General features: G+C 37.3%; 1 protein-coding gene across 1 annotated transcript in view; it reads left to right on the forward strand.

Moving 5' to 3' along the window:
- LOC126158138 (sodium-dependent nutrient amino acid transporter 1-like) overlaps positions 1 to 14,639 on the forward strand; it is a 94,470-nt gene that overhangs the window by 50,197 nt on the left and 29,634 nt on the right. Inside the window, exons 5-6 of the mRNA XM_049916423.1 lie at positions 118 to 340; positions 6,140 to 6,410. Of these exons, the coding sequence (XP_049772380.1) occupies positions 118 to 340; positions 6,140 to 6,410 (494 nt within the window). The remainder of the gene's footprint in view (positions 1 to 117; positions 341 to 6,139; positions 6,411 to 14,639) is intronic.

Consider the following 14,639-nt stretch of genomic DNA (forward strand, 5'->3'; position numbering starts at 1 on the left):
GTGTTAAGCTTCAGTAACATATGCCACTGGTTTATTGTGATCTCGGGTTACCTACGCCAGTAATTGGTGATTTCTATTTTCTAGCCCAGTTTTATAAGAGTCTTTCTACGGTTTCAGGCGTTGGGGTTGGACAACTCTTCGCGAACCTGATGGTGCTGTGCTACTACTGCTCTCTATTGGCGCTTACTACTTTCTACTTCGTGATGTCTTTCAATTCCGAGTTGCCGTGGTCACGGTGTCGTCCGGAGTGGGGAGATATCTGCTTCGACTCCGTGAAAGGCTCAGGCAACAACACAGTGAATGTAACAGGGAAGAGAAGTTCGTCTGAACTATACTTCCTGTAAGTTGTCTGAAATGCATTATTACATTTACTCTTGTGAACACTGTCGTTATACGACTTCCTGTAATTTGACATCAATTACGTGACAAAAATTCTGATTCTACACAACATACTAGCACTGAAAAATGCTTTAAGAATCCATACTTAAGGACTGACGAACAGCACGCAGTTATAAGGGACAGTCAAATAAAAACCGAACTACCACTACAACGGGATCATGGAACGGTTCCATTCAAAAGTAATCACTCCATGCGTGAAGAAATTTATCCCACTTGAAGACGAGACGATCAATACTTATTTCGAAGAACGCGGTGGACCGCTGACGGTTCCACAACCACAGCCGCTCTTTCATGCGGTGCTTCCGTCCGTCAGCATTCCTTGTCGTTTTGACTTTACTGCGCGTCGCAGTTTCTGCAAAGTGTCTTCATAGCATTGATTGTGGTTCCACGCTCGAGCAACTCGACGAGCAGACGAAGCATCTTCTTGCACGATATCGCCCGCCACTACACCGCCAATCGGACGAAGGCTGCACTTCAGCGACCCGGTTGGGAAGCCCTGCAACATCCTCCGTACAGCCCGGATCTTCCACCGTGTCATTTTCACATCTTTGGCGACCTGAATAAAGATATGCGTGAGCGTCTATTTCAGTCGGGTAAGGGAGTGCAAGAGTGGGTGCGGTTGTGGATCTGTAAGCGGCCGACTGCACTCGTCGAAACAGGAATTGATCCTCTCATCTCCCAGTGGGGTAAATGTCTTAACGAATATAGTGACTAATTTTGAATGGAACCATTCCATGGTGCCTTGTGGCAGCTCTTCGGTTTTCGTTTGATTGCCCCTCATACATCTCAAAGGAATAGACATTCGAAAAATATGGTTTTACGGAAGGAATAGAACAGAGAGTCACTTGAGAATATGGACTCGGCAGTAGGAAAGAGACAGGAGAAAGACTAATTGAGTTCTGCAATAAATTTCAGCTAGTAATAGCGAATATACTGTTAAAAAATCGAAGAGGACAAGGTACACTTTGAAAAGGCCTGGAGACACGTCAGGATTCAAACAGAATTACATCATAGTCAGAAATATATTCGGAAATCAGATATTGGACTGTAAGGCGTACCCAGGCGCAGATACAGACTCAGATCACAATTTAGTAATGATGATGATTAGTCTGAAATATAAGAGAATCGTCCAGAAGAATCAATGTCCATATAAGTGGGATACAGAAGCTCCGAGGATTGATGAGATGCGTTTGAAGTTCTCTGACAATGTACATACTGAAATAATTAATACCGAAGTAGACAGTTCAGCAGGAGTAGAAAAGGCATTCTTCAAAGAGCAATAACGTATGCTGGTCAGTCGAACATAGATACAAGGGAGCTACCTGAGAAAAAACCTTGGGTAACAGAAGGACTACTTCCATTGGTCGACATAAGATGGACATACAAAAAGCGTTTAGGAAAAGATGGGAATACATCATTAGAAGTCACACTGGTACAGAAAAGTCAAAACAAAATTTGGTGGAATTAAAAGCAAGTGCGTAATATTCACGGCAGTTAGCTGGAAAGGGTACATTGAAGGCATCTTCGATGGGGAGGAATTATTTGATAACGTGATAGAAGAAGAAATGGAAATCGATGTGGAAGACATAAAGGATGCAGAGTTTAGCAGAGCTTTGAAAGACTTGCGGTCAAATAAGGTGAAAACCTTAGATGTTATACCCCTAACATCTCTGATTAGTAATCAAAACGTCCTCGGTCCCGGGTTCGAATCCCGCCACTGCTTAAATTTTGATTAATAATTAACGTTGGCGGCCGAAGACTTCACGCATAGGAAGTCATCCTCATTCTGTCAATGGCCTTACCAAATAGGGTGGAGGAGCGGACGGAGGTTCAGGGCACTCTCTTGTTCTAGAGGACGGAAACTGCTCCTAAAGGCAGAAGAATCAGCAATGATCAACGGCATGAGGATGCAGAAGGCAATGGAAACCACTGCATTAAAGACACGTAATGTTTATCCACAGGACACGCGGCCTGTAATTGAAAAAATGTGTCGTAATGATCTCTCCACTGGCAAAAAATTCCGGAGTAGCCCCCATTCGGATCTCTGGCAGGGGACCGCCAAGAGGGAGGTGACCACGAGAAAAAGACTGAATAATCAACGAAAGCATAACGTTCTACGAGTCGGCGCATGGAACAGCAGAAGCTTGAATGTGGTAGGAAAACTAGAAAATCTGAAAAGGGGAATACAAAGTCTCAATCTAGATATAATAGGGGTATTTGTAGTGAAATGGAAAGAAGACAAGGATTTCTGGTCAGATGAGTAACGGCAATATCAACAGCAGCAGAAAATGGTATAACGGGAGGAGGATTCATTTTGAATAGGAAGGTAGCGCAGAAAGTGTGTTACTGTATCAGTTCACTGATAGGGTTGTTCTTTTCAGAATCGACAGCAAACCAACATAGACAACGCAAGCTGAAGATGAAGAGCTAGAGAAAGTATGTGAGGATATTAAAAGGGTAATACAGTACGTAAAGGGAGATGAAAATCTAATACTCATGGGGGCTGGAATGAATGAAGTTGTAAGGGAAGGAGTAAAAGAAAAGGTTAGAGGACAATACGGGCTTGGGACAAAAAATGAGAGAGGAGAAAAAGTAATTGAGTTTTGTAGTAAATTTCAGCTATTAATAGCGAATAGTCTGTTCAATAATCACAAAAGGAGGAGGTATACTTGAAAAAGGCCGTGTGATACGGGAAGATTTCAGTTAGATTACGTCATGGTCAGGCAGAGATTCCGAAATCAGATACTGAATTGTAAGACGTACCCAGGAGCAGATATATACTCAGATCACAATATAGTAATGAGGAATAGTAGGCTGAAGTTTAAGAGATTAGTCAGGAAGAATTAATATACAAAGAAGTGGGATACGGAAGTACTAGGGAATGTCAAGATACACTTGGAGTTCTCCAAGGCTACAGATACAGCAATAAGGATTAGCTTAGAAGGCAGTACAACTGAAGAAGAATGGACATCTCTAAAAATGGCCATCACAGAAGCTGGAAAGGAAACCTGGGTACAAATAAGATAACTGCGAAGAAACCATGGGTAACAGAAGAAATACTTCAGCTGATCGATGAAAGGAGGAAGTACAAAAAAGGTTCCGGGAAATTTAGGAATACAGAAATACAAGTCACTGAGGAATGAAATTAACAGGAAGTGCAGGGAAGCTAAGGCGAAATGGCTACATGAAAAATGTGAAGAAATCGAAAAAGATATGATTGTCGGAAGAACAGTCTCAGCATACAGGAAGTCAAAACAACCTTCGGTGAAATTAAAAACAAGGGTGGTAACATTAAGAGAGGAACGGAAATTCCACTATTAAATGCAGAGGAGAGAACAGATAGGTGGAAAGAGTGCACGCAGGGCCCCTATGATTGTAAGACTTGCCTGATGTCACAGAAGAAGAAACAGGAGTCAATACAGAAGAGTTAGGTGATCAAGTATTTGAATCAGAATTTAAAAGAGTTTGGAGGACTTAAGATCAAATAAGGCAGGAGGGATAGATAACATTCTATCAGAATTTCTAAAATCATTGGGGGAAGTGGCAGCAAAACGACTATTCACGTTGGTCTGGCGACATACCATCTGACTTTTGGAAAAATATCATCCACCCAACTCCGAAGACTTCAAGAGCTGACAAGTGCGAGAATTATCGCACAATTAGCCTAACAGCTCATATATCGAATTTGCTTACAAGAATAATATACAGAATAATTGAAAAGAAAGTTGAGGATGTGCTATATGATGATCAGTTTGGCTTTAGTAAAGGTAAATGCACCAGAGAGGCGGGTCTGACGTTGATGTTGATAAGGGAAGCTAGACTGAAGAAAAATCAAAACACCTTCATAGGATTTGTCGCCCTGGAAAAAGCGTTCGGCTGTGTAAAATGGTGCAAGATGTTCGAAATTCTGAGAAAAATAGGGGTAAGCTACAGAGAGAGGCGGGTAATATACAATATGTAGAAGAACCAAGATATAATAATTAGAGTGGACGACCAAGAACGAAGTGCTCGTATTGAAAAAGGCCGTAAGACAGGGATGTAGTCTTTCGTCCCTGCTGTTCAATTTGTACACCGAAGAAGGAATGATGATAATAAAAGAAACATTCAAGAGTGGAATTAAAATTCAAGGTGAGAGCGTATCAGGGATAAATTCGTTGATGACACTGCTATCCTCAGTGAAAGTGAAGAAGAATTACATGATCTACTGAATTGAACACACGATCTAATGAGTACAGAATACGGATTGAGAGTAACTTAAAGGTTGTTCGAGGGTAGGTTGTACTGAGAAATAGTTGTTAAGGAAAAAAATAGGTATGTTGCTCCGTTTCCGAGTTAATTAGTGTTGAAGTTAGTCAATCAGATTGTTGCGCGTGCAGATTCTAGCGGTCCGGAAAATACAAGTAGTGTCAGTCGTTCTCATAGCGTAGATGATAGCGCATGAGACTGTTCAACATTTGGCTCGGGTTAAAATCTCACTTCCGACCCATGTCCAGTTTTTGTATCGATCTCTTATTGGGTTTTAGGAAACCAAATGGTGAACACGCTTGGCGATATCGTCTTTGACGGGCCGCTCAAAATTGCCCGCCCAACGACTTGACTGGCCATCTTAAATGTTAATTCATTCGGGAACGGCGCAACACATCGATTTTTTTCTTAACAATTATTCCTCAAAACAACCTGCCCTGAACACTTTTGCAAGCTTTTCGGACCATTTCTGACCCTCCTATAAAATAAGGAAAGAAGTATTCCTAGTTTGGGGTCCCACAGAACATTCCATGTTTCAGTGTCCCAGTCGAATCCTATATCATTTCTTCTTCTTTTTGTTCAGTGTCCCAGTCGAATCCTGTATTATTTCTTCGTCCTACTGATTAGAAAAGCCTGAAGCATAGTGCGTGGCTGAAATCTAATTCCCTAACGTTCTAGTGTATTTAGCAATATATCACGGCTCATGGAAGTAGATGCCTTTATTAACTTTCGGAAGATACGCTTTGGTAACATTTTTCTATCGGTATCTTCCAACATCACATACAGAAACACTTCGTTAACTAAGGAGCCATTTCAAATTCGAGAATCTGCACGAACTATTCAGAAATCAGGCCACTGTTGTATTGTTGTTTTCCACTAAAAACCAATTTTGTAGGCCTATAGCCATTAACAAAGATTTTGCTCTCTTTTCATAGGTACAAACTTTACTGATGAATAGTTAAGCTGTCTGAGAAAATACGTAGGTGAGAATAATGTAACACAAGTAACTAAGAGCACTCCTATTGTGTAAGACCGACAGACTGTATGATCACCACCACTAGTGGTCTGATGGGCCAGAATTATCTAGCCATTCCTAGCCAAAAACAATATTTTCCTTTTATGTGTATAGTAAGAAAGTTCTGGAAAAAAGAATCATGCGACCAGAAGACGAACACTCTTTCATAATAGTCACAAGGACTTTTTTGAACATTTTAGAGGATGAAGCGGCAAAATCGTATGAAATTAACGCACTGTTAGACGTAACTAACTGATGGAAAGGATGGGAATAAGGAAAACGAATCAGTGTCAGAATGATAAACAGCGCGCTTCCTAGTTTCAAGTTAGCCGAAATAATATTATAATGTAGTAGAAGTGTTAGTCTTGTTTTCACAGTACTGTGAAAGTGAAGCACTCGCACTGTAATACTACTGCTGATAAACCACTAACGAAAGATAGGACTGATTAGCAAGGATGACGAATTGCCTTATGTTTGCAGGAAGTTCGTGCTCAATGAACCTGAAACCCTGGATGAAGGTATTGGAGTTCCGGACTGGCGCCTCGTACTTGGATCTCTCTTCTCTTGGTCCATGGTGGCACTAGTTGTGCTTCGGGGTGTGAAGAGTTCAGGAAAGGCGTCCTACTTCCTGGCTCTCTTCCCGTACGTGATACTGATCACGCTTCTTGTAAGGGGCGCGACCCTGGAGGGCGCTGTTGACGGAATACTGTTCTTCATCACGCCACAGTGGGAGCAGCTGGCAAATCCAAATGTGAGATGGCTTTTATGTTATTTCCCGATCATTGTGATGTTTAATAATACGACAGGCTCGGAAGGGTAAGGTACTAGGTTTGTTCGTTAAAAGATTTGTCTGAGAAATACGACAAGAGGAAATCACACAGGTGTGTTTTCTGCAAATTGTTTCATATCTTGAAAGAGATATTCTATACACAATAATGATCCATACTTCTAGTATCCTCACGAATTACTTATAAATGAGATTATGTGCACTGATAGCCCTCATCGATTTTTATAGAATATTTTAGACAAATATTTCTCTATAAATATTAATAACGTATAAAAATTATTGTTTCACAAAGATAACGTGTGTGTGTTCGTATGTAAGGGAGTTAAATGTCTTACAGTATTCTTAGTAGTGTCGACGTTTGTTTCAGCAACTAAAATGATAAAATATGGCGAGTGTCGACTGCACTCCGTTTTGAAATCGACTTGAAAATTTTCCAGATAGTTTTATCCAGTCAGTGTGCTGCATTATGTCCAAACTATCTTGTATAGTAAACCTTTCACCCTTTATAAGCTTTGTTCCATTTGTCATACTTTTTTTTTTGATAGCTTATACCTGCAACAATTTTGTTGTACACAGATGTACCGTTGTTCAGTAATTACCTACATTGCCTAAGCCTGCAAACCTTTCATTTTCGAAGTTATTTGAATTGTTACTTGGCATATTCTGGTTTACCTCCTTATTTTTAAGTAAAGCCTCTTGATACTTATCTCTGACTTCCTGCCTAATAGCCTTACATCTAATTTTATTCTCTATCTTAGAGTGTATTATCATTAAAAATTCGAAAGTTATTCAGGACTATTACATCTTGTACAATTTCGTTTTTGTTTGAAAAAATGTATTGGAGTTAAGTTTTGGCGCCTTCTTTTGCTTGTTAAGTCCATTTGTATCTTTTTCTTCCGATTGTGTGTGTTAAAACAAATAAGTGTCTCTGAACAAATTCTTCTAACATGTACTGCATGTCATTTGTGGTATAACATCGGTAATTTTTCGGTGAAGAACTATTGATCAGTTGTTGTACTGCTTACACATTCAACTCACCTTTATTTACTTGTAGTTGGATCTGTTGTTGTTTACCAAGTTTCTTAACTCTCTATAGAGGCTTTATTGCCAGAATTTGAACATGTTGGCACAGGGCCTTGAATGATTTCTGTGTAACACTTTCTATTTTTAAACCCAGTTCTTCCATTCCTTCTTTATTTGTGATACTGTTATTTTTTAATACACTTGTCAACAATAGAGCCTCCATTGCTCTGTACCTCAGTGATAAAACATTCTTCCACATTTTCAATTTTTTTCCCTTCACATCACTTCTTATAACCCTACTAAATTCCCATTTTTTTTATTTTGGGTGATTCTTGTTTCAATTGAATTTGTTTTGGGGTCATAAAGCTCTGCAATTCTTTTGTCCTCGAATAAGATTTAGAAGAAGCAGGTGCATATCCAACGTCTACTTAGCCAAACTTCTTGCAGTGGGGTGTGGATCAGTACTAACTGGATTTTTCCTGTGGCCACATACCATTGACTACATTATGTCAGTCCACTACTTGTAATAGTAATTTAACCAGCTCAGAACAGTGACGTGAATTGTAATAAGTCCTCTGACAACCTTATGCAAGATTCACTACCCTGCCTAGCACAAAGCATGGCTAGGCATGTGAACAGTATTCAGTGTTGGCATACCTTCCTGGCCTGACCAGAGTGCTTATGAGTCTGGGATCAACACAGCCACTAGCTTCACTGCCTGAATGTAGTATTTGGACACTTAATAATATCCTGGCTAGTCCCCTTAACCATGCATAAGATATAATTAAGGATTCTTCCCCCAACTATTACTGATCTTTTTTCATTCACTTGGTTCCTATCATGCTTTTAATTTAAAGTAATTACTAAACAGTTCCTTGCTTAACGTAGTTTTGTGTAATACTGATGAAACCTAAAATTGATTAAGAATGTACAATAATGTTGGAAATTTCATTAAATCAATCTACACATCTTTTCATCATCAGACAAGAGAGGGCAAAAGATAAAGTACATGCAGTGCAATATCATTCAGTAATATTTGCAACCAGAAACACTAAACTGCACAATCCGGATCAGAGTAACACAGTAACTCTCAAAAACACAAAACTCACACAGAAAACTTCCTTAACACTTATAGTACACTAGTACAGTTCAGTTTATCTCATATAAAAAATATTATTCCATTTTAAAGTAATCAGAATTGTTTCATCAAACTGGTGGTACATAGTACTGGACAGTATACATCATTGGATTACAGCTATATTTCATTGTTAATTACTTTCTCTATTTCTGTTATTGCATCACATTATTGGCTACAAATTATTAAATATAATAACAATTTTTTCTTAGCTCTCAGATCAACAGTAGGTACCTTATGACCTTCAACTAAATCCCTGTTGTAAACACATACATTATTTTGCAAGTGAATGTACCATACCAAGAAATCAGAACACAATTTCCAAACTCTGGCTTCTTCACCTTCTACTTCATATCAAATTTCAACAGAACATCATTTCAGCATCACTTTAATTACGTTAATTCTCCAAACACATAGAAAACTTACAACAGAAACATTCTCCAAATAGCAAAAATTAAAAATGTTTTGATCATAGTACATATATAATTGAAATGAAGATCATTTGGTTCTTATTCATGGTTTTTCTAATGTCTGTCTTCTGTCATAGTACTCAAATTCTACCTACCTGATCTAAAAACAATCTTCTCTCCATAGAGAACGTTCTCATCAAAAACGTAACTGGAATGAAATAAAACTTTAAATTTTACATGACTTGTCACCATAATCTACTACATATTCAATACAAAATGCTTATCCTAGCTTCATTTTTTAAATAATGATTCTATACAGGTGCTGACAGCAAATAGTTAACGAGCAAGTCTAACATTAAGGCTTTCCCATATTAGCAAAACTACCCGCAAATGTTTTATATTAATTTACCAAATGTATCCAAAATGAAACCTTTCCATGAAACCAAACAGTATAGAAACTCAGAAGACATTTAGTGATATTATTTCCAGAAAAATCTTGATTATTCAAATTCCACTTCAGATCAGTACAATGATCCCAAAATACATTCAAAATTTATTAGTCAAGCATAATAATGTTCCATGTTATCTTAAATGATACCTAACAATATTTTTTTGTCCAAAACAGTGTGCTGTATATTCGATTTTAAAATCAGCATAATTTCGTCTACATAGTGACAAAGATAACACTCAAAACACAGACCTGATAAAATATATATCATTAAATAGGACATTACTTTATGTACAAAATCATTTTAGATAACATCAACACAACATGTTTCATTTCCTAGTATTTTTTATCCTACAACCTAGTTCAAGTCGTCAGCATTAAGCATAACTCAAGTAAAAGTATTTATCAAACACAACTGACCATAAATCCTAACATAGAGTATGCAGAAACATTGTATGCTGAAAAAACTTTTATATGTATAAATTGTAATAATAAATAATTTATGAACTGTCATAAAATTAAATCATAAATGTCAATTTCCAAAATAAATATACAGAACTCTTTGGGTTTTCAGTAACAGATAGATTATTGTTACGCCTCTCTTGGTTTTCCAAGCCACATTTCTTTGTTTGGAGGCTTTTTCACTTTTTGTAGCAATTCACCTGGCTGCACTTTTTCCATTTTAAAGTCAAAACTGAACATAATTCTACAATATTCCATAATCATGCATAACATTACTGGTATATCTTAATTCACTCTTTGTTTCAAGTCTGCACAAATAAACGAAAATTATGTACCTTTATGTCATGAACAGATGTAATTTGCTTTCACATACTGCAAATATTCTTTCCTTCAGTGTAACTAAAAGATGAAGATCTTCATATGTTTTGTCAGATACAACTATTTTACATGAGTTAACATAATATATATCTTAGATCAGTATTCTTCTAACTCCCTGTTTTTGAATTACTGTCAAAATTTCTTTTAAGGCTTCTCCTGATTTGTTGTGCACAGTGCTGATAATTCTATCATTACATCTCTGACACTTCCTTTTAATTTTCGCTAGTTACTATTCTCATTCAAAAAACAAAAACGCTAGCTTCTTTATCAACATTGACTACTTCTTCACATTTTTACTTAAAACATTAACATTTTTCAAGGTAAAAACAATTTGTTTTTTAACCATTAAATGGTTTATTTACACATTCCTCTCTGTTAACTATTTTATAAGCAACAATATTTTCAACACTAACTACATTAATAGGTTCAGCTACTAAAATAGGTTGTGCTTCAGTCACGTTTTTGGCCTCATCTTCAAATTCTTATCATAAATGTCTTCTTCTTTACTGGATACTATTAATATTTCTCTTCCAAAAATTTTGTTTTGACCTTTCCCTCAATACAGTAATTTAAAATTTTGACAAAATTTGCAAGTTTACTATATCATCTTGAACACTAATTTCAGTTTTGCTGCATTATACTTCATGTAGTAGCTTGGAAACATTTATTCTGTGATTGTTCAACAGTGCACATTTTGTTTTGGCCATTTAGTAATCTTTTCTAAATTTTTCATAACAGATACTTCAACTGTTGCTAGCATGCATTCTAAACTAGCTTTTACTGTACCTGCAACATCTTTAATACATTCGCATTTCAATAATTCTTGTTCTAGTTTCTTCTTAAACATGTTCATTGGCTTTTAAGTTTCACACCAAAAATTACGAAAAAGTAAAGTATTTGGCTATGCAGCAATCACATGATCACATACATTGCTGTCTCAGGTACAACCGGCAGATTAATTAATAATCATTGCCTTATTTTCCACCAGTAATGATTGTTGTATTTAGGCTTCAATCCAACAACAATTCTTTCAGTTGAGGAATAATTTCATTGGTCCACATTCCTTGTAAATTCGCATCTACTTCTCCTTCTTGGTCTGAAAGACATAAATCTACTGCAGTACCAAAATCTCAGAGCACCAACATTATTATGGCCCTCTCCTGTGAAAAAAACAATTAAATGTTAGAAACTGACAAAGAAGAGCACTTTTTTAAACAATTCCTGCACTACTACAGTGCAACTATTATAAGCGAGAAGTAAGGCAGAATAATAGTAAAACACATAGGTACTCATTTCCTCTTAGCAATTTATCATTAATAAACATAGCTTGTCAAAAAACAATGAATTTCACATTTAGGAATATGATCGGATTTTATTGTTTAAATTTGATGACTGCTTGTTTCAGTTTCTTCCATCTGATGTTTTATTTTCTTCTTTTTGTATTGCTCATAATATCACAATTTAGTCTTCATACTGTAACAGTGAACATCTAACTCTGTACTTCTTTATACCATAACTACATATTAACCCCTGAAGAACAAAGATACACCCACGCACAGGACATAATTCTTACAAAGTATCGATTCTTTCATTTCCATAGAAATTTATACATAGCTAATTAGTTATTTTCAAATATTTTCAGTATAATTTACAAAAATGGTGATAATGGCAATAAGTTCAACTTTAATTACAATTTAAAATTAAAACGGAAATACAAAAAAAATGTTTTCTGAAAATAATTGCATTAATAATAGTTACTTTCGATGCATGGACCGAACATAATTTTTTATGTTTGAATATAAATGAAACAATACATTACCATTTGTTCATTCAAAAACCCAGATGTATGTAATTTCAGAAATTTTTTTATGTATCAGCTTCTCAGAATTTACCAGTAAGTAGAAAAGATAGCGAAAACAGGAACACTGATCAGTTGCATTACAACTTGAAAGTGGAATAACACATGATGAACGAAGCAAGGAAGACGAAAGAAGCAGAATAGCACAGGTAAGGAAATTATTCAGAGTCAAAAGTTTCTTGTATGAAACATAGGCCTTTACCTGATACTGTGAATGGATAACAGGATGATGTGTAAGTTCGTTATGGACAGTAAAAAAAGCCAGAAGAGGCCTGAAGCTTTTGAGATATGATGTTACACACATACGTTGAAAATTGAGTGGACTGACCAAACAACAAATGAAATGGTGCCCTGCAGAATCGGCGAGGAAAAAAACATGTGAAAACCTTTCAGGAGAAGGAAGGACAGGACGAGAGGACATGTGATTAGAAATTTGGGAATAACCTTCCATGATGCAAGAGGGATTGTAAAATATCCAGCTAATAATTGACGACGGTGAAGATTAGTACTACTTGAGGATAAACAGGTTATCACATGAGGAAATAGTGAAGAGCTGTATCAGATCAGTTGTAAGAGTGATGACTATACCGCACCCCCAAGAAATAGCACTCCTCTTCGTTGTTCTTCATATTTGTCCGCTGTGCCTTTCCACCAAGTAGTCTTCAAGAGCGCAAGCATCACAGTAGCGTCAAACACATGTCGCCATCAACAGAGAACCACTTGAATCAAGGGTAGTCTTAATTTCAGAGTTCCACCGCCATTTCTGCAGACAGAACTGTATTGCTCCCTATGGCCATGCAGACAACACAGGGATCAGCTTGTGTTGTGGTCGAGTTCCATAGTCCGTTAATATTTCCTCACTGCATGTGACACTCTTCACATATCATAGCAGTATGCTCCATACAACACGAATAGTCACTGTGTGACAAACAAATTTCTCGGAGACTGATTACTGTAGCACATTAGAGCTCACCCTTCTAATATTAAAGCGTTTTGCAGTCGATGTGTCTCACTGGTTATTCCTTAGAAATTCCCATCGCCTTTAACGACTCTTCACTAGATAAGAATATAGTAATCCTGTTGTTCCCAATAACACTAGAGAGAAAGCTAATAAATCTACATTTACATCATTTCTGTGCTGTCGCTGTTCCACACATATTCCGAGATTTATTGGGGTTATTCTTTTTAGATGTCGAAATTTCTACCAACTTAAGTTTTCTTGGCTACAGATGTAAAAGTAGCTATTAAAGCATACGAAATAAAAGTTCCTGCTAAAGTTTGTCACTGTGCATAATGCGCCGAATTTGTGGTTTAGGCGGACTAGAGTGTGTGCAGATATTTGTTGAAAAAATGTGGAAAGGTTTACTCCAGGCACACTTCTACTACAAAATACTGTTAACAGTTGATGAATAATGGCTACACTTGAAGGATGACGGGAAGCGGCTAGAACCAATGAATTACAGACAAAACATCCTTGTAACTGAAGACTAACCGAGCGAGGTGGCGCAGTGGTTAGCACACTGGACTCGCATTCGGGAGGACGACGGTTCAATCCCGTCTCCGGCCATCCTGATTTAGGTTTTCCGTGATTTCCCTAAAATCGTTTCAGGCAAATGCCGGGATGGTTCCTTTGAAAGGGCACGGCCGATTTCCTTCCCAGTCCTTCCCTAACCCGAGCTTGCGCTCCGTCTCTAATGACCTCGTTGTCGACGGGACGTTAAACACTAACCACCACCACCACCAGTAACTGAAGACTAGAGACGGTATCAAATTGTGCAGTAAAAAGCAATCTAGAGTGTGGTATTTAATTGCCATTCTGGTTTGACATATTGAGACTTGGATTACAGACATCTCCAGCACGATGAAAAGTGCATCTTAGATGTATGTATACATGTCCTTCTCTCTTCATCTCTTTCTGTCTATCTCATACTAACCCCTCTTTCTGTCCAACACCTCCTCCCCCACTTCTGTTGTTCAGTGTCCATCTCCGCTTCCTTCTCAACCTTTCCATCTCTTACCATTCTGTCCCTCTATCTTTGTCCTTCTTCTCTCTCTCTGCGTGTGTCCACAATAGCATCGCTTCTTGAAAAAGTAATGTAAATTACTTAATCGATAGTGACTACAATGGAGGCACTATACATGCTCAGAGAACTGAATTACTGGTATCTCTGTATCGTAGTATACAAGAAATGATTTCATTGTCTTCTCTGTCTTCTTCTTCTTTGTTATCTGTGCCTGGTTGGTTCTGATGTTGCATTTCGATTACGCTCATTAAAGAATTATTTCTACTATATGTAGTGTATTTGGAATTTCTGCTAAATATATATGTTAGTATTTAATGCAGTATATGTTTTTGTTAGTAACAAGAAATTACCTTCCCTGTCCCCTTTATTTAATTAATTACATAACAATTAAATGTTGCCCTGACCATTTGTAATTACATTGCTGGAGCTTCGCCATTGCTGTTAAAATTGATAAA

Source organism: Schistocerca cancellata, chromosome 2 (genome assembly GCF_023864275.1).
Source record: "Schistocerca cancellata isolate TAMUIC-IGC-003103 chromosome 2, iqSchCanc2.1, whole genome shotgun sequence".
Classification (NCBI taxonomy): domain Eukaryota; kingdom Metazoa; phylum Arthropoda; class Insecta; order Orthoptera; family Acrididae; genus Schistocerca; species Schistocerca cancellata.